The sequence below is a fragment of the Pogona vitticeps genome, chromosome 6, assembly GCF_051106095.1.
Source record: "Pogona vitticeps strain Pit_001003342236 chromosome 6, PviZW2.1, whole genome shotgun sequence".
Classification (NCBI taxonomy): Eukaryota; Metazoa; Chordata; class Lepidosauria; order Squamata; family Agamidae; genus Pogona; species Pogona vitticeps.
Window position 1 is genome coordinate 92,449,842 of NC_135788.1, and position 22,017 is coordinate 92,471,858.

Below are 22,017 nucleotides of genomic sequence, written 5' to 3' on the forward strand. Positions count from 1 at the left end.
GGCAGGTTGAGGCTGCCAGGAAAGAAAGAAAGAAAGAAATGAAAACCAGAAAGGGACAGAGGGAAATAAAAAGCAAGCTGAACATTAACAAGGGTGATTACGTTCTTGCTTTAATCAAAACAGGGCCCTGCTAACCAGCAACAGAGCCCTTCCTGCACTTATGGGCTGGCCGGAGAAAGTGGGCCCGGCTTGAAAGGGGCTCACGGGCACCCCCTGCGGCTCAGAACTCATAGATACACGGCTCCTTCTCAGCAGGAGGCCGCGCCGCTTCTGCCGGCTGCTGCGGGCAGGCCAAGAGCAAAACACCAACCGAGCGAGCGAGCGCGTTTGCCAACCGAGGGCTTCCACAGGAGTGTTCGCCAGCAGAGAGGCCGGGAGCACAAGAGAAGGGCTCTGTCACGCGTCTCCCAAGGATATGTAAACCACTGCTGGGCTGATACCGAAAAACGGTGGGGGGGGGTCAAACTGGGCCAGACGTGGGGCAGATGGCAGAGTAAGGATGCGGGGGGGGGGGGCATAAAGAAAGCTGACCTCTGAAAAATTGATGCCTTTGAATTGTGGTGCTGGAGGAGGCTCTTGAGAGTCCCCTGGACTGCAAGGAGAACAAACCTATCAATTCTGAAGGAAATCAACCCTGAGTGCTCACTGGAAGGACAGATCCTGAAGCTGAGGCTCCAATACTTTGGCCATCTCATGAGAAGAGAAGACTCCTTGGAAAAGACCCTGATGTTGGGAAAGTATGAAGGCAAGAGGAGAAGGGGACGGCAGAGGATGAGATGGCTGGACAGTGTCTGCGAAGCAACCAACATGAACCTGACACAACTCCGGGAGGCAGTAGAAGACAGGAGGGCCTGGTGTGCTCTGGTCCATGGGGTCACGAAGAGTCGGACACGACTAAACGACTAGATGATGACGGCCCACGTACCTCGCCCCACTTCCTGAACAACCACCTGAGCCAAAATGTGGTTGTTCTTTTGATGCTTGCCCTTCTTTCAATCTTTGCAGCGCCGTTCATAGGATAAATAGCTAGGGTGGGAGACTTAAGTTCTCAAAATTGGATGTTTTCACCTGGGATTATTTATTTTAACCCCAAAGTTCCAGGTGGAGTCTTCCTCACCCTATTCACGAGCAGCCCTCTCTTTAGGCAGATGAGAATAGTTTTTGGGAGGCTGGAAATCAAAGAATTTGCTTAACCTGAGAGATGGGCACGGAATGGAAAAATGGTGGTTCTTGACCATTCGTGGTTAGCCACAAACCAGCTGGGAAATGGAACCAGTACATGGTTTGGTTTTCAGTGGGTACCTGGGAGGGGCTACCTGCTCCTGTTGTGCCACTGTTGTGGTGCCACGGATCAGCGGGTCTGCAGGAGGCGGGGTAGATGCTGCTGCACCAGGTAGGGAGGCATTGGGGCCGGTGGGGACGGGGGGTGGCCGGCCATTTGTTTTTGCTAAAGACTGGAATGTTGAACCAGCCCAATTTGTCTGTTTTTCTGGTTCGTAGTTTGCTTCGCGCCCATCTCTCTTTAGCCCATGTGACAGCCTGTGTAGGCCTGTAGTTAAAGTTGTTAGGTACAGTATATCTGTTTTATCTGTTTTTATTTCTTTTAATAGTTTTGTAAGCTGCCTTGAGCACTTTCTTTTACTGGAAAGGCAAGGTATAAATGCGATAAAAATTAAATTAAAAAATTAAGTGTTTTTTTTGCGACTTGGGTCAGGCACTCTTAGCTTGACCTACAACACAGAGCTACTGTGAGGATAAAAAGGGGACAGGAGAGGTCCTGTAATGCTCCCTTGAACTCTAAGTAATAAAAAAAATAGTAAACTGTTTAGAAAAGCTAGGGATTACGGATGGAGAGTTGCGGCTTTCCTTATCAGTTATGTCATGGACATTAGTCAATAAATGCCTGCAGTGGATTTGTTTCTTGGCAAAAGACTTGCATTTCATTGTAGATGAGATGGTTAAATTAGTTTGCAAAATTAGACTTTATTGTGTTACAAATATAACAAGTGACGAGCAGAGGAAAAAGGATATAATACATAAAAAAATCTTTGGTACAGATATTATATAAATACTTTTGGTATAATAATCAGTAGCATTTGCGGCTGGCAGACTTATCTTAAAGATGGCAATGTGTGTAACCTTTCATGCAACAAGACTATGTTAGGCGTTAGGAAGAGGTACATTTTGACAAATCATCCAAAAGAATCTTCATGATGAAAAGGAGAATCAGAAGTTACATCACTGGCCTTTTTTGTAGACAGAGCAGAACCTGAAACATTCACCAGGTCCTTGACGAAACCAATCCTATAAAGATTGGTAAGATAACCTGCCATTTCCAGTAGGAGTTTTCCCACAAGTGGGTTACTTTTCTGTTCCAGCTCTTGACCCAAACAATTTATATTAGTCTGGCGCCTTAAGAATTTTCATGATGCAACCCAAACAGTTTCAAGGATAAAGGGGGAGTGGAAGTGCACTTGGTGTTGCGATGCTGAGGGTAGTGGTGGGGGCTGCTTGGAAATAAAAAAAAAAACTGGCATGAGGGTAACGTTAGGTAGCAGGCAGAAGTTTCTTGATGAAATCAACAACGTGGGAAGCCGGATGCACTGCATCATATTCTGCAAATAGGTGGCAAACATTTTCAGCATCTGATGGGCTTTTGGCAACAAGACCAAAGATCCTGTGGTGAGAGACAGACAGGAAACATACTTTGAAGATATAGGTTTACATTCTCAGTACATGAAGAAATGTGGCTTGCATGTAGACAAGGTAGTGTGTGTTACTCTGAGGTTTTAAGGATTTGTCCATATGCTTGTGTTGCCTGATATATCTTGCTGGTGGTAGTCAAGGAAGGTCGAGGAGCTCTAGAAAGCTGGGCAATGGTCAGGTTGACCGTGTTATGTGCCCCATTTCTTCTTTCCCTCTTTCATTAATTTGTTATTTCATTTGTTTTAGAATAGGAGGGTACAGAAGTACAGATCAAGTTTCAAATCCAAAATTAATTAATAGCATGCACAGTAAATGCTGAGATGGAAGCTAAAGTATTAGGAGTCAAATCACATATTAAGGCAAAAGTGTATTTCCTCTTCTGCCAGTGTTATCCCTCTGAGCAATATAGACCTTTTAAGTGCTACAAACTTGAGGCATCAGACAGGCAAACAGATAGCTGTGCTGTCTTCCAGTTGAGCAGTCATAAAACAGAACCAGGTTGATTTGGCAAATGAGAATTGAGGTAAATTCATGTTAGAAGAAACAGATGATTTTTCCCTTTTAAGGGTGCACTGCTTTTGGATACAGAATCTGTGTTTTGTATAACAAGGCCCTAAAGCACAAGTGTGTGTACAGAAATTCCATTAAAATTCATGAAAACAATCTTAAGATATGGATATTGGGTTACTATCAAAGCTGTTGGAAACATAGAACACTGCTTTGTACTGGGTCAAACACTAGTCTGTATAGCTTATCAAGTGTTGTTAATTCTGTTCCTGGATTCTTGCCTAGTTCTACCAGACTTCCGTACTGCACTTGAGATCCATATTCCTCTTTGTATTGATCAGAGTGAACAATGCTTAGCTTTCAAAAATCAGACAAGATTGGTGTGCCCAAGCAGGATGCTAGTCTCATATTTATGTATTCTATGTCAGTAAGCTATTATTCTGTTTGTTGGTTAATTAAGACAAACACACCAATATTTGTCACCCTACATCATATGATTTAGTTCCTATATACAGTATGTATATCCCAGGAAGACTGCATCCATTATTCCATCCATCTCACTTACCTTGAAGTTTTTGAAAATTTTTGCCACCTGAAAAACAAAAGGAAAGGAAGAGGAGAAATTAGAATTTATACAAAACCAAACAATTGAATTACCTTGGATCAAAATGGCACATTATAATCACAGATTATTGGTCTAAAACAGAAACATTTAGACCAAGCCACTTAGAGCAAAACTTGCATTTTAATAATTTCCTTGCAAATTTCACTTGCCAAGTAAGCATCCCTAATTCTGGACCACACTGATTTCTTCTGGTTTGAACCAGTAGCATACACTGCACTTTACATTTTACAACTTTTCTCCCAACCTTGCAGCTCACTCTAGGAATTAAAACACGAATTTCTTTGTAGATACTAATGTTTCCCCACTCTAAGAACTGAAGATGCTGTCTGTATTCCAAAGCATTGTTGCCCTCCAACAATATCTTAACATGAGTAGTAAGAAATGCGGACCAACAACATTATGGAATCTTCTCTATAAATGTTCTGCAACAGGAGCCTGAATAAATATCTCAAATACAGATGGTATTATTTCAGAGCTGGACGAGGGGTATGTGCCAGGGATCAGTTTTTGTACTAGAAGTGCCAGAACTTCCCAAACAACCTAGCCTATGACCACCCATACAGACATCCTGAAACTATCCCACTTTACATTCTAGGGATTATTTTGCCTTGCATGTAACTACTTTAAGACTGCAGTTTATAGCCTGAAGAGTCCTCTCCACTTTTGTTTGTGTTATGAGGCAGGCATTGTTGGATTGCTGTGGAGAATATGGTTGTATCACTAAGTGCCATGTGGTTCCACTGTTTCAAGTCTGTCTTTCAGGTGAGCATTGCATTAGCAGTGTGGAATCAATCCTATTCCATGTAGAACAGTTTGGAAAAGTTACTTTCTGTACTACAGCTTCCCCACATTGCCACTGACCTACCTCCCCACCAGCATGTTCTATTTAGAGTAATTGTGTCACTCTGCCCAGTGGTGGAGACAGCTATGATTCTTACTTATTTGGAAACAGCAATTCAACAGACAATTTTCTTTTAGGTCTTTTTTTTTTAAAAGAGTGAGAGATCATTTCTATTATAAAATATATTTGGATCTAAATTGTATAAATAATAAACTGGGGAGAGAGAGAGTAATTTCTGAATATGACAATTCTTACAAATATAAGAATACAGTACTTGCTGTGAGGTCTGCACTAAAAGGTAGCTTTAACTCTTACTTTCGATTTTCAGGATCCATGTCACAAAAGCTAATGGTAGTCAGTGGGTAATGTCGTCTGAAGAAAACCCTGAAAAAAGCGAGATATTAGAATTGTTGGTGATAGTGTGCTCACATGTGCATTATCAGTGCTTCTACCGTCATTTCCACAACTGCCTTTTACTTAAAAGTACCCTACACGTGCTTGCTCTCAAGCATGTGTTTATGGCATTGCAAACTTAAATCATTTGAGTTGCAGCTACTTCACAATATATACAACCAGAGACAATGTGAGATGATTAGGAGTGGCTTTTCTAGCCTCCTTTAATAAGCATGGCTACTGCAGAGCATTCCCAAATTTTGGTTCCTAATTGGGAAAGGAGTACAACAAGGCTGTATATTGTCTCCCTGCTTATTTAACTTATATGCAGAATACATCATGTGAAAGGCAGGACTGGAGGAATCCCAAACCGGAATTAAGATTGCCGGAAGAAATATCAACAGCCTCAGATATGCAGATGATACCACTCTGATGGCAGAAACTGAAGAGGACTTAAAGAACCTCTTAATGAGGGTGAAAGAGGAGAGCGCAAAAATGGTCTGAAGCTCAACATCAAAAAACAACAAAAACAAGATCATGGTCACTGGTCCCATCACCTTCTGGCAAAAAGAAGGGGAAGATATGGAGGCAGTGACAGATTTTACTTTCTTGGGCTCCATGATCACTGCAGATGGTTACAGCAGTCACAAAATTAAAAGACGCCTGCTTCTTGGGAGGAAAACGATGATAAACCTAGACAGCATCTTAAAAAGCAGAGACATCACCTTGCCAACAAAGGTCCGCATAGTCAAAGCTATGGTTTTTCCAGTAGCAATGTATGGAAGTGAGAGCTGGACCATAAAGAAGGCTGACTGCTGAAGACATGATGCTTTTGAATTGTGGTGCTGGAGGAGACTCCTGAGGCTCAACTACTTTGGCCATCTCATGAGAAGAGAAGACTCCCTGGAAAAGACCCTGATGTTGGGAAAGTGTGAAGGCAAGAGGAGAAGGGGACGACAGAGGACAAGATGGTTGGACAGTGTCATTAAAGCTACCAACATGAATTCGACCCAACTCTGGGAGACAGTGGAAGACCGGAGGGCCTGGCGTGCTCTGGTCCATGGGGTGACGAAGAATCGCACAACTAAACAACAACATTCCAAAGTAAAAGAATAGAGCATAAAGATCTTGAGAAATTTACTTTTTAGACTACAATTCCCAGAATCCCCCAGCCAACATAGTGACTTTTCTGGACCCTCTGGCTGGAGTTCCTTGGGAGAGTAGAAAGATCTTAAAAATACACCAGATTTTTTTCCCTTTTCTTTCTTTTTTTGCCTGTGAAATTTCGAGAGAAATGCTGTATTTCCCACTTCCAGCATTTTAATTAGAACGATGATGTGAAGAAAAGGTGCCCCAAGGTCAGCTCTCTTACTTTCTTTGGATGTCTGTCAAAGTTATTCCTTGCTCAGTAACTTTGAAGTGGACAATGGTCGGCGTCGGGAGGACCTCCTGTTCAAAAGTGGACGACACCGCTTTCAGAACTGCTGCTTTGCCGGTGAGAGTCTCCATGGCCATGGAGTGCAGGTACAAGAGGTTGCACACTGGAATGTCAGAAGAGCAAAAAGAAAAGAAAAGGTCGATCAGTGGGCTTGTGAACCTTTGCTGTTGGAGTGGAAAACACCCTACATAGCTGCCAGTTCAAGGTGGCAGCAGGAACATTTTTTCAAAGTTCCAAATATGTTGATGGGTCTCCAAGGGCTGAGGATATTTGGCATGGATGCTAAAACATGGGTGGAAAATTGCAACCCCCTGAGTCTCTACAGACCCATGTAAACCTCTGAAACCATGAATTTAAAAAAATAAAACCCATAGTTTTCCTTTCTTCAGAATGCAGGTTGTGCCCCCAAAGGACTTGAGGGGGCACAAGTTGCACCATACGCCCATTTCTTTCCTAAAGGTTGCTTTCGGTTTTAATACAGTGACAATTAGATGTCTCTCACCCTTGCTTGCTTATCCTTGCTTTGAAAGGAGCTGTAACCTATGTTCAGTCAGACTAGCAGGGAGTCTCCATGAACCAGCAGTTTCATGTGGCCTCACAAACCTCACTTTGCACTAAATGAAACTTGTGTCATTTCCCTGTAGTTTGCTTCTCTGGCCAGACGTGGGCAGTGGTGTGCAGGCTGAAGGACTATGTTTGAGTCACTTGAGGTTTTCAGCACAAATACCCATTTCACACCTTCCCATATCTGTGAAAATTATTCAGACACTGAAATCACTGTAGCAAATTGGCAGGAAGGCTAAAATTCTACATTTTACCCAAGTAGAGAACACTTTGATTTGATTGACAGCAAGTGCCGTATCTTCACAACAACATATTTTAATGGAACACATGAGAGCTAAACTATATCTTGTTTCCCAAAAAATAAGACAGGGTCTTATATTAATTTTTGCTCTAAAAAGGCATTAGGGCTTATTTTAAGGGGATGTTTCATTTTTTTTTCATGCACAACAGTCTGCATTTATCCAAATACAGTTATGTCATCTGGTTGCTGCACAATGGTGGAGGGCGGAGTTTCACTTAACTGAGGCTTATTTTAGGGATAGGGCTTATATTACGAGCATACTGAAAAATCATGCTAGGGTTTATTTTCAGTTTAGGTCTTGTTTTCAGGGAAACAGGGTAGATGCAGGTTTATAACATATTTTAGTATGTCTGACAATTACTATTAAGTTCATAAATATGTATTTTTTCCCCCTGTTTTACTCACCAGCGGCTTTTGGTGAAAGAGGGAGAGTGGTTTCTGAGCTTGTGGTAGGAGTTTCTCCTCCTCCAATGAAATCTACAGAGGGAGTGAACAGGAATCAAACTCTGGAAACTCTGTCTGAAGACAGTTGCAACCCACACTGCAACATGTGTTAATCTGCAGCCCTGCAATTAATCTGCCTCTAAAGCATTCCCTGGAAGGGCCCTCATCATCTTGACCTATGTACATACATACCGATAAATAGCCAAAGAGAGAGGTAGATAGAGAGCCAATTTAAAAATGGAATTGCTTCATTATTCTCCTGCAGCATGATCTAAATCCACATCACTGCCATCAGCAAGCAATTTGCAAACATATTTACTGGAGATTCAAGTGCTTATTCAGTTGTTAGTCTTGTGAATGTTCATGTCTAATGGTTCTGGGTTTTTTTTTTAAGAGCTAAGTGTCTTGATCATATTACAATAATTAATCTATCAGTTGTATCCGAATATGGAAGTAACTTGTTACAAGTAACAGTTACCTATTACTTTGGCTTGTTGTATAATGGCAGTGTAAGTTACATTTGAAAAGCAATGCAGAGCATGTTCACTAAGTTACTTCAGTGGAATGAGTAAAACTAGCTAATTTCAGAAGTTACATTTAAAGGCAATTTTTGAGACATTTTGACATGAATTTTTCAGGTTTTATGTTATGTAAATTATGAGTCGCAAAGAAAGTATTGTTTCTTTTGACTTAGTCTTTTGGTAAATATTTTCAAGGTTCAGCATCACGACTGGACATTAGAGGGCCCTGGAAGTTATTTCTTTGTATTTTTTAACCCCCTGCTAGAGCCAACACAATGCAATAAATCACTGTTGCAGACAGAATAACAAAATAATGATTTTAACCTGAATGTAACACAGTGGGTTCCATTTTCAAATAATGTTCTGAGCTCTGAGTTGCACCAGTTAACCCATTTCTGGGCTTACAAGAATGACAGATTGTAAGTGCTGGCACTGGAGCTTGTCAGGTCAATAGAACCCCATTTGCAGAGACTTCAGGGACAAAACCTGAGGCCAAAGCATGGGTGGGCCTTTGTGATGTCACAGGGTTAGTATAGACAAAGGTTTGGAGAGAAGCAAAGACAACACACAGGCAGAGGTCTTTCCACAGAGCAGGAGCTGAGATTGGGTGATGCTGGGTGCCCAGGCTTTACAAGTCTAACATTCTTCTTCTTTATTGCTGCTTGCCCTGAAATCCATCTCCCAGCCCCCAGAGCCAGGAGAATCACAGCAAACCTGTGAGGTGTCAGCTGGTACCCTGAGACTTGGCAAGCTTAATGGTTTTAACCCTGAAAGTGCTGGATAGATTGAGACCAGGTTATGTGATCCTGCCTGTTAATGTATGAACATGCCTAGGTTCCAAGGCAGGCTTCAGTGACACATCTCTCCCATTTCTGCCAAGCTTCACCTTTTTCACATGCACTCCCCAAGAGTCTGCTAACCCCAAAACATCCTCCTTCCCCCTTCTCTGAGAGCTTTGAAATGCTTCTAGAATATCCTTCAACCAGCATGTCCAGTAGCTCTGCTGCCTGAGGGGATTTTGTAAGTTATAATCCATAAAATGGTCTTTTCTAAGCTCTGGTTGACTCTCAAGTTTCAGATCTTTCCCTGGAGGTCCCAGAAAGCTCTCTTAGAACTCCAGCACAACATACAACTCCGACTAACAGCACAATCCTATTCATGTTTACTTAAATTGCAGTGTGTTGTTTGTGGCTTAATCCCTAGGAGGTGTGGTCATGATTGCAGCTGTACTGTTGAAAGCATGTCTGTCACCAATATGTGTGGACTACAGATTGTACCATTGCTTCCAACACTGAGAGAATTCCCTGCTCGAGTTCCCAAACTTACCTTGGCTAGGGATGACTAATTTACAGGGCAGTGCCAAAGCCATGATAGTATGCTGATACACAAACGCTGAAAGGCTTCCTATGAAAAAGGGAGAGAAAGGAAGTCTCTCACATCTCTGCTACTGATAAGAACTGTACTGAATGCTATCAACAATCAAAGTTATTATTAGTAGAGTAATCTGAAACATCCGCCTTTCATGAGTAAGAAGTTTTGCTTCATCGGTATTTGCAAAGTATTTGTGGACTCTGAGAGGTACAAGGAATTCTGCTGCCTGAGGGAGGAAAATATCTACTTCCCTTGCTGACACCCATGTCTCTCCGTTACTCTAATTCCCAGCTTCTTCCACCATTTAATTTTTCCTAGATGCTATTGGTTTAAACACCACCATTTTAGCAAAAGTTGAATCCACTGCTTTCAGTTAACAGAAAGCCATTGTAACAATTTTTACAATTAATAATGGCTAAAAATCCTGTTGTGGGTTTCCATCAGTGTAAGTTTAACTGTGTAAATTGTGGTATGGCAGTAGTAATAGTCGTAATACTATATATGTCAAGTGGTCCCTTTTGGCATGCCTCTCCCCCTTGGGAGTGCGGCTGTTGTGCTGCCAGCAAATGTAAGAAAACGGTAGAATCTGATGATTATCTAATTGAACCAGGGATCTTCTGTGCACCAAGCATGATCCCAGTGACTCAGCTATGGCTCTTCCTCTAAGAAGGATCTGGCTGGCTAGAAGGACCTCTAAACCTGGCAGTGCTCTTCCTAAGGACAAACCTAAAGACAACATCAGAACTATGTGTGTGTGTGTGTACCTTATCATCTGTGTGTGCTTATAATTAACCTTGCAGCTTTAGAATCCTAGCTTTGAACAAACTAGGCGAGTATCTTACCAAAATATGGTTCTTCTCCAGCCCCCTTAAGATGCACTCCCTTGGCAGAGGATTCAATGAGGAAATGCTTGATGTGGTCACCACCATTCTCTCCTATGAACCAAAACAATTAAGAGTTGAAATGGATTTGAAATGCAAATTTAGGGGGGGGGGGACAATAAGAAAGCAAAACTGACATTTGAAGTGGATTTTAAAATTGTATTTCTTTGCATCCTTTTATTCTTAAAATTTCTCATCACAATCTCTTTATTTAATCTCCCCCCCATGTGTAAGTAAACGCCCCCATGTATAAGATACCCCCCACTTTTCTAATCCAAAATTAAGAAATCTAAGTGGGGCTTAGCAAGTGTAGGGGGAAAGGGATAAAAGCACTGCAGAATCGCTTTGATCCCTGCTTTTCCCTCCATTTGTTTTTTGTTCTCTCCTCAGCTTCTATGTATAAGACAACCCTCAATTTTTAGTCTAAAGATTTTAGACAAAGTATAGTCTTATACATGGAAAAATACGGTAAGTCAGGGTTCGAATAAGTTACATTTTTCGATTACTGTTTCCTGAATCTCACAGCTGGTATGGCCATTGGTAGAACTGCAATTAAAAAATAACATTTCTAAGATCTGGTGTGCCTGTACATGCCCATACATATGCACATACACATGTTAAGAGCCAGTTTCTGAATGTAGCTTTGATTACTACTAAATATCATTTGAAGAGGAAGAGGGCTAAAATGTTGTCAAAATAAAAAGTTAAAATGTGTTATATTCCTAAATTTCTGAACTTTAAAAGAAATGCTTCTTGATGCTACTTGGCATGTCTGCGCTACAAATATGAGTTTGTGATATGCTGTTAAGTAAGAACTGACAGCATCAGAATTGAATTGACAGCTCACTATTATTATTATTATTATTATTATTATTATTATTATTATTATTATTATTATTATTATTATTATTATTATTATTATTATTATCATCATCATCATCATCATCATCATCATCATCATCATCATCATCATCATCATCATCATCATCATGGTTGCTGTTATGGCTTTCTGGAAAAACAAGATACTTAAGGAATGGTTTTACCAGTTCCAGCCCCCACCAGTGAGTGTCCATGGATGAATGGAGATTCGAAAGCAAATCTCTTGAGTCCTAATTCACTCTACCCACTACATCACACTAGGTATTGATGTTAAAATACAAAACTATTGGATCAGGCTAATTTTTTGCTGAGAATCCCTGTCACCACTTGTAACTTCCCAATACAGTGGTGCCTCGCTAGACGATGATAATCCGTTCCACTGAAATCGCTGTTTAGCGAAATCATTGTCTAGCGAAAAGCATTTCCCCATTGGAATGCATTGAAACCTGTTTAATGCATTCCAATGGGGAAGAATTGTCGTTGTCTAGCGAAGATCGGCCATAGGAAAGCCGCTTTGCGAATCGCCGATCAGCTGTTTAAATCGCTGTCTTGCGAAGCTTAGGTCCCAAAAACACCTGTTTGCGAGCGCGGAGGTTGCTGTCAGAATCGTCGTCTAGCGAAAATTGGTTTGCGAAGCAGGGACCAAACATTGTCCAGTGAAATTCCCCCATAGGAATCACTGTTTTGCGAATCACTATAGTGATCGCAAAAAGCCAATGTCTAGTGAAAAAATTGTCATGTGGGGTGACTGTCTAGCGAGGCACCACTGTCCTGTATTTCAATTCAGGAAATTTGTAACTTTTGAATATGCATGAAATAGCATATATGGGAAAGAATTTTGTTTGAAGAAAAGCAGTATAAGTGTCTCAAGAAAAAGGTGTGTGTTTTCTGACTAAGTTCCTGATCTGCTTCAAGAAAAATTATACCATTTTGAATTTCACACTGGGAAATGAATTTCAAATCTAAACATTTTGCTGCACATTCCAGCATTCTTGTGGAAAGTGAAATCTATCTCTCGTGGTAATAGTGTTGCTGTATACGTGCCATTTGTGGTTGTTATAGAAAAAGCTCCACCTAGTGCTAATTACTATTCATCTGCCCATGAAAAGAGGCAGGTGGGGAAGGGTGCACATGTGCATACAGATGCTGTCACAGCTGGATTTGACTTTTGGCCTGCAAGTGTCAGCAAATCATGCTAAAATGAAAACCAAACAAAAATGTGGTTATTTATATGATGCAGGGCCAGCAGCCCAAGACATTTTGCTGCCTGATGCAGAGACAAAATGGTGTTCTACTTCTGTTCCTTGGACAGGATCCAGTAGCTGGACTGGCGGTAGACTCGAATGTCAATACCTATGACAGGAAGGCATTAATGAGTGCACCTGGGAGACAGTAGTCTAATTTAGAGGATATGAAACAGGTTGCATAGTATTCTTAGCCATTCCTTCTGACTAACAGCAACGTCTGACTAATGGAGGGGTGGCAGAGCTGTAAGTATTCATCCCGGCATAGCAGAGCTCTGCTGGCCTATTGGTTAGTTTGGGTCATGTAAGATTAGGATTCAGGGGAGAGGAACGAGTAATTAGAAGGAACACTTTGGTCTACATGCGTGATGGCCATATGGATCCTGCATTTTGCATTTATTTCTGCCCGGGGAGCAGTGGCTGGAGATGGTATGCATTCCTGGAAGGGGGGGGTTCACAGCAGATACCAATGGGAGGAACCAACATGCAAGGTTGTAGCAGCCATTTTTTGCATGCTGTCAATCTCTGTGCTAAAGCCCCAGATGCCTCACCTTAGTTATTGCACTGAGGGCTGACCCTGGTTTAACATGTGCTTGGCTGGCTCAGCTTGGCAATGCAAATGTCTCTGTGCAGTTTTATTGTAGTTCTATATATATATAAATTGCCTTGAGAGCCTATTGAAAAGACTAAAACATTTCAACACTTTTTAAAAAAAAATACAAGAGTGATTGCTTACACGCTTGTGTAAGAAGACCCGGCACTTTTAAAATTACATATCTTTTAGTGTGTGTGTGTGTGTTTTCCAGGAATTTCCTTATTAGCCCCATGAGAGAACTGCCAGTGTGCAGTGTTTGCCAGGATTAAAAGGCTTCTGTGAGCTCAAAAGAGAGATTGGCAATAACTTTTTTTTAGCATATAGTTCCCAGAATCCAGCAGCCAGCACATCCATGTGATGGCCTGAGGCTGAGTCCTTCAGCTAGGCTTTATGGGTGAGATTCAGCAGAAACATTCAACCTTCAATTTTCTTTCTCACACTGAGTGAAATACTTTGAACAGTGCCTTGGGAAGAAGCACATGAGGAGTGAATTTGTTCGAGCACTCTTTTTAAAAAATATACTTTTTTCTTTCACAAAACGGTATGTGTCTCTTCCATTTTGGTATGTGTGTGTATGTGCTTTTGTGTGTATGGACTGGAGAGAGAAAGAGAGATAGAGATCACTGCTGAGACTGGAAAGCTTCAGAAAGGAAATTGTCTTTGTAAAATACAGTAAGTGACCCCTGCTTCTCACAATGAGGACCCGGATTGTGAGAAATCTTTGTGTAAGAACATCTTCAGCATGGCTGACTATGTATGAGTCCACCATGGGAATTCTCTGCACCTGTTTTGTTGCTGAAGACCTTCATGGCCAGGCCAAAGGAACCACGGTATGATGTGCTGTCCCGCATGATGAAAGATCCTGGAGGTTCATTGCTTAGCAGCTGTATGGCTGTTTCAAAACACAATAGGCCGTGCGTGTGTGAGTCACAAGATTAAAAGAAGAGTGGCATTTTATGAGAGGATGGCAAAAATTAATAATGACAATATTTCTTTTCTCATTTTTTTAAAATCCCACTTTCCCAAAGTTTCGAAAAGTTTTGACAACAGCTCCATACTGGCTGGGGTGTCTGGAAACCATTCAAACTTCTAACTCTTCCAGGCTCTGAGCTTACTATGTTTAAATTATACTTCAGCACAGCATGCAAAAAAGATATAAAGACTGGAAGTGTAGTATTTCTTAGGCTACTTTAAAGTATTCGCGAAGGCTTTCACGGCTGGGATCTAATGGTTGTTGTGGGTTTTTCGGGCTCTCTGGCCGTGTTCTGATGGTTGTTCTTCCTAGGAACCGGAAAAACCCACAACAACTACTTTAAAGTGTTCAAAGTGCTTGTTGTACATTGTCTAGTTGTAATTTTTACAGTAATCCTGTAAGGCAATGGTCGTCAACATACAGGCTCCTCACCTGTGTTTGCAGCCCTTTCTATTCCTTTCTTCCACATAACTGGTTCACAATTATAGTGTCTATTGCTAAACTGAACTGTGCTAGCTTTCTCCTTCTTCCACCCTTTCTTCCTTTCAGAAAATACAACTTTACCCTGGAGCCTGACGGGGCTTTGTGCTACAGGAGGATGCTCTGGCATGACACATAGCTCTTGTTGCTGCCAACATTGAATTTCAGTGGGAAATATGGTGACAGACTAAATGGCTCCTGCCAAATATTGGTGGCAGCAGACAAGATAAGTAGACAGGGACACAGCTCCCAAGGTGTTCCAGGAGGGAAGGCAATGCGACTCTCCAAACCCCAGATGTCAGCATTATTACCTTCCATATTGCAGGTGGGGGAACCGAGGCTGAGAGTGAGTGACTTGCCAAAGGCCACGAAAGAAGTACATGTTAGTGACATGTCAATCATGAACTTCCTGATTTGTTATTCAGTTTCTTAGCCCAACGCCGGGGACCTTAATGGTATGCTGTCCTAGATTAAATCCCCCAAATTCTGGGAAAAATAATTTATTTGAACTGCAGATCTGAGGGAGAAAAGTACCACTACCCCCGTCACATACACAGGCTGCAAAGGCAATATTATATGCACTTATGGGAGGGAGGGTAATTTTGCTCTGCTAAGCATTTGGACTCTGGTTCCCAAAAGCCCCAGCCCAGATAGCCAATAGTGTAGATTGATGAAGGCTTAGGATGAAGGCTTTGCTAGCACTAGCTCTCTTTTTCAAAGCAGATTCTAGGATACGGAGAGGCAGACTTCTTTCATTTGCAAGCTCTTGTGTTGTTCTTTGCACACTTGTGGTCCAGCACACCCACAAAAGGGAGTCCAAGATTTATTTTCAAGAAACAGCAGAATAACACTCTAGTCATAAAATGTGTGTTACAAAATCCAGAGCCAGAAAAGGGATTGCAGCAGCTGTGAAAAATTAGAGAAGACCCCTGTGACGGTACCAACTAATTCTCCATGCGCATCTAAAAGTCTTTTAAATTCCCAGTGGGTTTTGGATGCTAGACTTTCTCAAGGGAAAAATCGCTTCACAAATAAGTAAGGCAAAGGCTAGTTCTGTAATCTGTTTTGAGAACTTGCAGTGCATAAATTGGTGAGAATCTGAGAAATATGTATATAATGCACTGCATTCTGTTGGATCAGCAAGCAGATTCTACTGTTTTACTAACTGCAAATCAGTTTTTCCACCAACTAATAATTGCATGCTGTCAAGTCAATTCCAATTTATGGCGACCTTTTCCTGGATTTTTCTAGGTGGAGAGTATTCATAGTGGTTTATCATTTTCTTCTCCTGAGGACATTCTGCGGCCGTGCAGCTTGTCCAACGCCAGACAGGATGGCTCTACTTACAAGAGGCACAGTAGGGAATCAAGTCCCAACCTCTGGTTCTGCAGCCAGATACCTAAACCACTGAGCCAGCTAGAGAGAATTAAGTTAAGGAGACTCATGATTAGGGAGGCCCCTTCCCCAGAAAGGTTGGGGTGAGGTGTTGTTGTTTTTTTTACAGGTTCTTCATGCATGTGTCCTAAGTCTAACAACTGCTCTTTCTTGAGAAGCGCGAGTGTGAAGGGAGGAGGTGATACGTAGGAGAGATTTGTAGGATAGTACAAGGGCTTCACTTTTTCCCTGTTTAACCACTTCTTCCTTGCAACTTCCTCATGGGGTTCCAAGCATTTCTTGAACTTTGTGTACCTGAAAGTTGGAACCCTGAAGTGAAGAGCAGAGGAAAAAACAGTGGGTGAGAAGAGAGGTTAAGTTCTGCTACTCTTCCAGAAGCTTCTGTCCCTTAGCACAGTAGTTCCCAAACTTATAGCCCCAAAAGTCCGCAGACTATATGACTCCTAGAAACCCTAGGCAGTGCAGTCTTCAGTCAGGGCTTCTGTGAGTTGCCATCCAAAAATGTTTGGGACCCAGAGTTTGGGAGCCATTATTTTAAAAGAAGCAAAAGTCAGCTTTGGTCACATGCATTTACATACAAAGTCCAAGCCTGCCTCAGCTTCTCTGCAGCTTAGGACGAGACTAGACATCCAAATTGTCCTAGGCTGGATCTGGCTAAACAAGGTGACTCTGAGGTATGATATGTCATTTGGGGGAATCCTTGCATCCATATTCAAGGATCAGTTGGATTTGGGGCAGGAAACCACACCGCAACCCTCTACATACCCCCTTCCAGTCAAATGGAGAAAAGTGAGGGAAGAAATCCAAAGCAAATACAGTGGGAAGAGCAAAGGTTGAGTATTCTCCCAATTGTCTTCTCCATTCCCCCCCCAATAATTCTAAATTTGATATGTTAGTGCCCAGATGCTTCCCCCCTTCCCACCTCCTTTTAAAAATGAAGATGCTAGGAGACCGTGACTGCGCCAGAGATCCTGCTGCTGAAGGTGAGAAGATGAACAACCCTGCCCCTTTCCCCCTGCCAAGTCCAGATGCCTTGCTCTGAAGGGCCCTTCCTCGTCCCTTCATGGGAGAAATAGTGGTGGAGACCACTTGGACAGCAATCCTGTCATGCCTCGTTCTGGGAAAGAAGCCTTCTTCCAAGTAAAGTGTGTGGGCAGCCTTTGTTCAACTGGTGAAGCTCTCTAAAGAGCTGCTCAAGCTCTTGTTCTGAGGGAGGAATCCAGTGGGTGGCCAGATGTTCCAGATGCTCCCTTGAGGCAACTGGGAGAGCAGGCCCTAAGTGGTCAAGTGGGTGGTCAGGCCCTCTGAAGCGCAATCTGCTGCCTTTCCATTCTGTTCCTAAAGGCAGTTGTGACACTTTGCCTCATGGAAAAGCCAGCCCAGATCGTCAGCTGCAGCTTCAACTAGCACTTTTTCCCACAGAGGTAGGCTGAGTGCCATCACCTCCCCTTCCTAGTGAAACATCTTCAAAAGTGAACTTGAGATCACGGGTAGAGCAGTGCCCTCCCCCACATCTGTCAGCTATGGCATCTGGCTCATCATTCTGAGTGCTGGCTCTAAGCTTGAACAACACAGTTTTGTACTGGTCTGATATCCTCGGCTTGTTAACAAACCAAGCAACAAGCCAGCATTTGCTGAGGCAAAAGCAAAAGCTTTACATTTCTTCTCTCGTAGGTAACTAAGGAGGCCATATACAAATAAGGACAGTGCTCCTCTATTTTCAGTAGTTTTGTGGAAAAGAGAACTTCAGCAGGCTTATCTTGCAAGACAACTGGCATTTCCCTAAATTGGCTCTTCTGTACAACAGCCAAGGGTACAAAAACACTTCCCCCCATTTTATGTGACCCTCCTAGATACAAGGGTGGAGAACACATTAACTCTGAGAATCGCATCAGTTCAGTCACAGCAGAATAAAACATGCTTTGTCCTTAGGACTGAATATATCAGAAATTATTAGATTTTGACATTAAATTTTGTGCTCTTCCCTTGCCTCCCGCATTGGCCTTGTGCCTTATGGTACCTTGGTCTCTTGTGATGCTAGGTTTGAACCAATATTTAGAGGTGTCCATCACAAACTTCATTGTGTTCTGGTTGTCTTTGGAATAGCCTGCAAGAAGAAATAGAAGATCACAAAACTGAGGGTATTACTTAGCCAACAGCAAGACAAGTACAATCAGAGGGCTGGTTCTTTTCGTCTTTTGGAGATAGGACTTTTAACTCTTAAGCAGGAAAAAAGGGGGACCTGAAAAAAATCATGATAAATGTGGAGGAAGGAGTTAATATGAGGAGGGGGAAATATGTGTTTTCACAACATAAGAATCCCATATCATCAAGTGTAAGACGGTGGCTAAAATCCTGTAAGTATAAGTACTAGGGATCTGCCCTTTGTTTTGGAGGTTTGTTTGTTTTTTAACTCCAGTTCCCAAAATTCTATAAGAATTCCCTAGGCAGGATTCTTGGAGTTCCAGCCCAGAGACCCACATCTACAGACACCTGGAGCGTGGCCATCTTGGAGGCTGTATTGTTGTCTCAGACCTTGCTTCCTGTTCAAAAAAGGTGCCATGGCCCTTTCCGGTGGTTCTTCAGGTGAAGCCCCTCTGTAAATCCTAAAAGGCAGTGAGACTACCACTCCCAAGAAACACTGGCAGCTTCCTTTTTTTTTTTAACAGGAAGCAAGGCCTGAGACAACTATGCAGCCTCTGTGGTAGGCCCTCACATGTTAGTAGGTGTGGGTCTGTCGGCTGGAATGCTAAAAATTCTGCCAGGGGAACTCTTGGAGAATTCTGGGAGTTGATATAAATGGCACATCCATAGTAAGTTTGCCTGTGGAAAGTTGCTGACATTCTTAGCAGGGGTAATTGTTTTTTTTTAAGAAATTGACCATTTCCTACTTTTGTCTTGAGGCTCCTACAGCTCTCATTTAATCCTTTTCATTGTGTGGAAGTCTTGGGAGCTGTAGGAAAGGAGGAAGGAGTTTTGAATTGGGATAACATTATTTCTGGTGGCAATTTTCAGTAATTGAAGACTTCTTCCACTTGTCCCACAGCTCCCACAGCTTCCTGATGATGAAAAGGATTATGTTGGAGCTGTTGGGAGGACAGAAGTAAGAAATGTTTAATTTTTGAAAAATTGCCTCCCAATGATGATGTCACTAGCCTTCCACTGGCATACTTATACCAACAGGATATCAGCCAGTGACTTCGAATAACATAATCCTAACACTTGTCTATTCAAAAATAAATTCTCTAAATTAGTTTAATATCAATGCAAATAAAGTCTACAGCATGACTAAATTATCCCACCGATTTCAAGGGGATTTCAGATAACCTAGTTCATTAAAAACACAAAACTATTGAATTCATTGCCACAAGATGGTGTGTGTGTGTGTGTGTGTGTGTGTGTGTGTGTGTGTGTGTGTGCGCACGCACCATCAAATATGTTCTAACTTATGGCAACTGTGGTAGGTTTTCTGAGATAAGTGATATATTTAAGTAGTGGGTTTACTAGTGCCCCTTCCCATGAGTTTTGATAGGTGAGTTGGGATTTCAGCCCTACTCTCCAGAGTTCTAGTCCACCAATCTATCCACTGTACTATACTGGCTTTCCACCAGATGGTAGTCATTCGCTCATATGAGCTTCAATGAGCTTTTTTAAAAAAAATGAAGTTACAGTACTTTCAAAAGTAATTTGTTAGAGTTCTAATCACAAGCCTACAGAAGCAGTTACCGTACTTTTCATTATATTTAGAAGTGTTTACTTCTTATTTCTCAGAGGTAAACCTTATCAAGCCACCCGTAATTGTGGCACCTCTGGCCAGCTTACAGATTTAGAGTTTTTGTACTTACTATGTGAAATATATTTGCATCTCAAATTCAGCATGCACATGTAATTTTCAGTGGGTGAAACAAGCTAGAAACAAACCTATTTATGGCCCTTCAATATCCCAGTGTAACAAAGCTATATTATGGACTATGTAAATTTTGTATATTAATGGCTATATTTGTGTACATTATCTTCTCTCTTTGTCCATTGTTTCTATCATTTCTTTGATTATTGTTTGAAATGTTTGGATTTAGATTGTTTATAAATACTTATACTGGATACTATAAATAAATAAATAAATAAATAAATAAATAAATAAATAAATAAATAAATAAATAAACAAACAAACAAACAAACAAACAAACAAACAAACAACTAACTAACTAACTAACTAACTAACTAACTAACTAACTAACTAACTAAATAAATAAATAAATAAATAAATAAATAAATAAATAAATAAATAAATAAATAAATAAATAAATAAATGTTCCTTGTCACCTGGTCATTGGTCAAATAAGGATTTGTATCCCAGATTGTTCTCCACACATGCCCCCCATCCCCCGATGCATGTCAGGGAGCTTTTATTCAGAAGTAGTTTAACATTTATTCCTCATGCTCCACCGTATTTTATGAGTCTATTTGCCAATGTGCATTATATTTCTAATAAAATGTAAATCAAGATCTAGCAAATCAAAAAATATATGTATATTTCAGCTGTCATGGAATCCTGGGATCTATAGTCTGGTGAGATATTTAGAATTCTCTACTATTGTTCAGAGGAGGGTCCAAAGGTTTTCTAGAAGAGAATTCTAGGTACCTCTCCGACCTACAAACTTTAGGATTCCATAGGATGGAACATTGACAGTTATTTTTAAGTAGCATCAAACTGTGATAACTATGTAGGAGAGATACAATCAGTGACGCACTTTCTTATTAAGGGAGTGGAATGACTTACTATCCAGAGATGAAGAAGATGAAAGGGAGCTCTCAGAAGAAGTCTTGTTGGAACGATTGACGCCTGCAAATGTACCAGAACTGGGTTGGTGCATCTTGTGTTTGAAAGAACCTGGGTGAACCCTGAAGGGTATGGCAGAAAGCTCACTCTCTTCCGGGTAGCCATTGATAAGCACAATAGGGATAGGAGGTAAGTTTAAAACAGATGAAGGAGAGAAATTGTCGTTCTGTCCCTTCTGGCACTGCTGAGGTAGGGAATTATTCCCTCTTGGAGAGGAGGAGGAACTTGAGTTACAGGAGCCAGAGAAAGAGCCACTGAAGGATCCAACGGAAGGAGGACTTCCTGTTGACCTGGTTTGAGGAGTCTCGGGATCGTTGTTGGATAGTGAGTGAGTGCTGCTGCAAAGGTGAAAGACAATACAAAAGAATTAAGGCATACCTGATACAACCAATGTTACTAAATGTTTATACTGCATCAAGAAATTCATCTAGTACTAAATATTTGTCAACATTACCTTCCAAGAATATAACTGGTGTCTGATCCAGGACTGGTTGAAAGCACAGATGTTTCACTACGCCATTCCATCCTACTCCCATTCTGCGACAGCTTCAGTAAATTCTCAGAGCCCGGTGAAGAAGCCAGGTTAGAAGGTGACCCATAGTGGGCAGAGTTCTTCTGATGTCTTTGTGGAATGGAGATGCTCTCTGACATGTGGATACAAGTTGGCGATTGCCTCTTTATGGCTGGGAGATGCCGAGGGCTGCCTCCAACATCATGGCCACCCATGAGAGTCATGTGGCCATGATCTCCACGGATTCCTCCACGAGGAGGCAAATGGTGATTACGGGGAGACACAGAAAGTGGAGTGTTCGAAGGACTTGTGGATCTCTGAAAACTCTCCTCCTGCTTTGTTCTAGCTGGTGACATTTCAATGTACTTTATCTCTGATAAAATAATAAACACAAAACAAAGGTCAGAAGCAATAGAATACTCCCTCCTTAAATGTTACTCCATTAACAGCAACCTCTGGCAGCCCTTCCAGCAAGTCAGAACAAAGAGGGATGAGATGGGACGCAAGG

The 22,017-nt window shown here is 41.6% G+C and overlaps 1 protein-coding gene across 3 annotated transcripts in view; it reads right to left on the reverse strand.

Annotated features, from left to right (window-relative positions):
- Positions 1-1,963: 1,963 nt before the first annotated feature.
- Positions 1,964-22,017, reverse strand: part of TNS4 (tensin 4) — a 33,566-nt gene continuing 13,512 nt past the window's right edge. For all 3 annotated transcript variants that reach the window (XM_073004257.2, XM_020805881.3, XM_073004258.2), the window contains exons 3-13: positions 21,453-21,882; positions 20,939-21,336; positions 18,179-18,265; positions 14,095-14,202; positions 10,554-10,646; positions 9,667-9,744; positions 7,781-7,852; positions 6,445-6,613; positions 4,995-5,063; positions 3,779-3,805; positions 1,964-2,677 (exon numbers count right to left, since the gene is read on the reverse strand). In XM_073004257.2, coding sequence (XP_072860358.2) covers positions 2,548-2,677; positions 3,779-3,805; positions 4,995-5,063; positions 6,445-6,613; positions 7,781-7,852; positions 9,667-9,744; positions 10,554-10,646; positions 14,095-14,202; positions 18,179-18,265; positions 20,939-21,336; positions 21,453-21,882 — 1,661 coding nt within the window. In that variant the 3' untranslated portion in view covers positions 1,964-2,547. The remainder of the gene's footprint in view (positions 2,678-3,778; positions 3,806-4,994; positions 5,064-6,444; positions 6,614-7,780; positions 7,853-9,666; positions 9,745-10,553; positions 10,647-14,094; positions 14,203-18,178; positions 18,266-20,938; positions 21,337-21,452; positions 21,883-22,017) is intronic.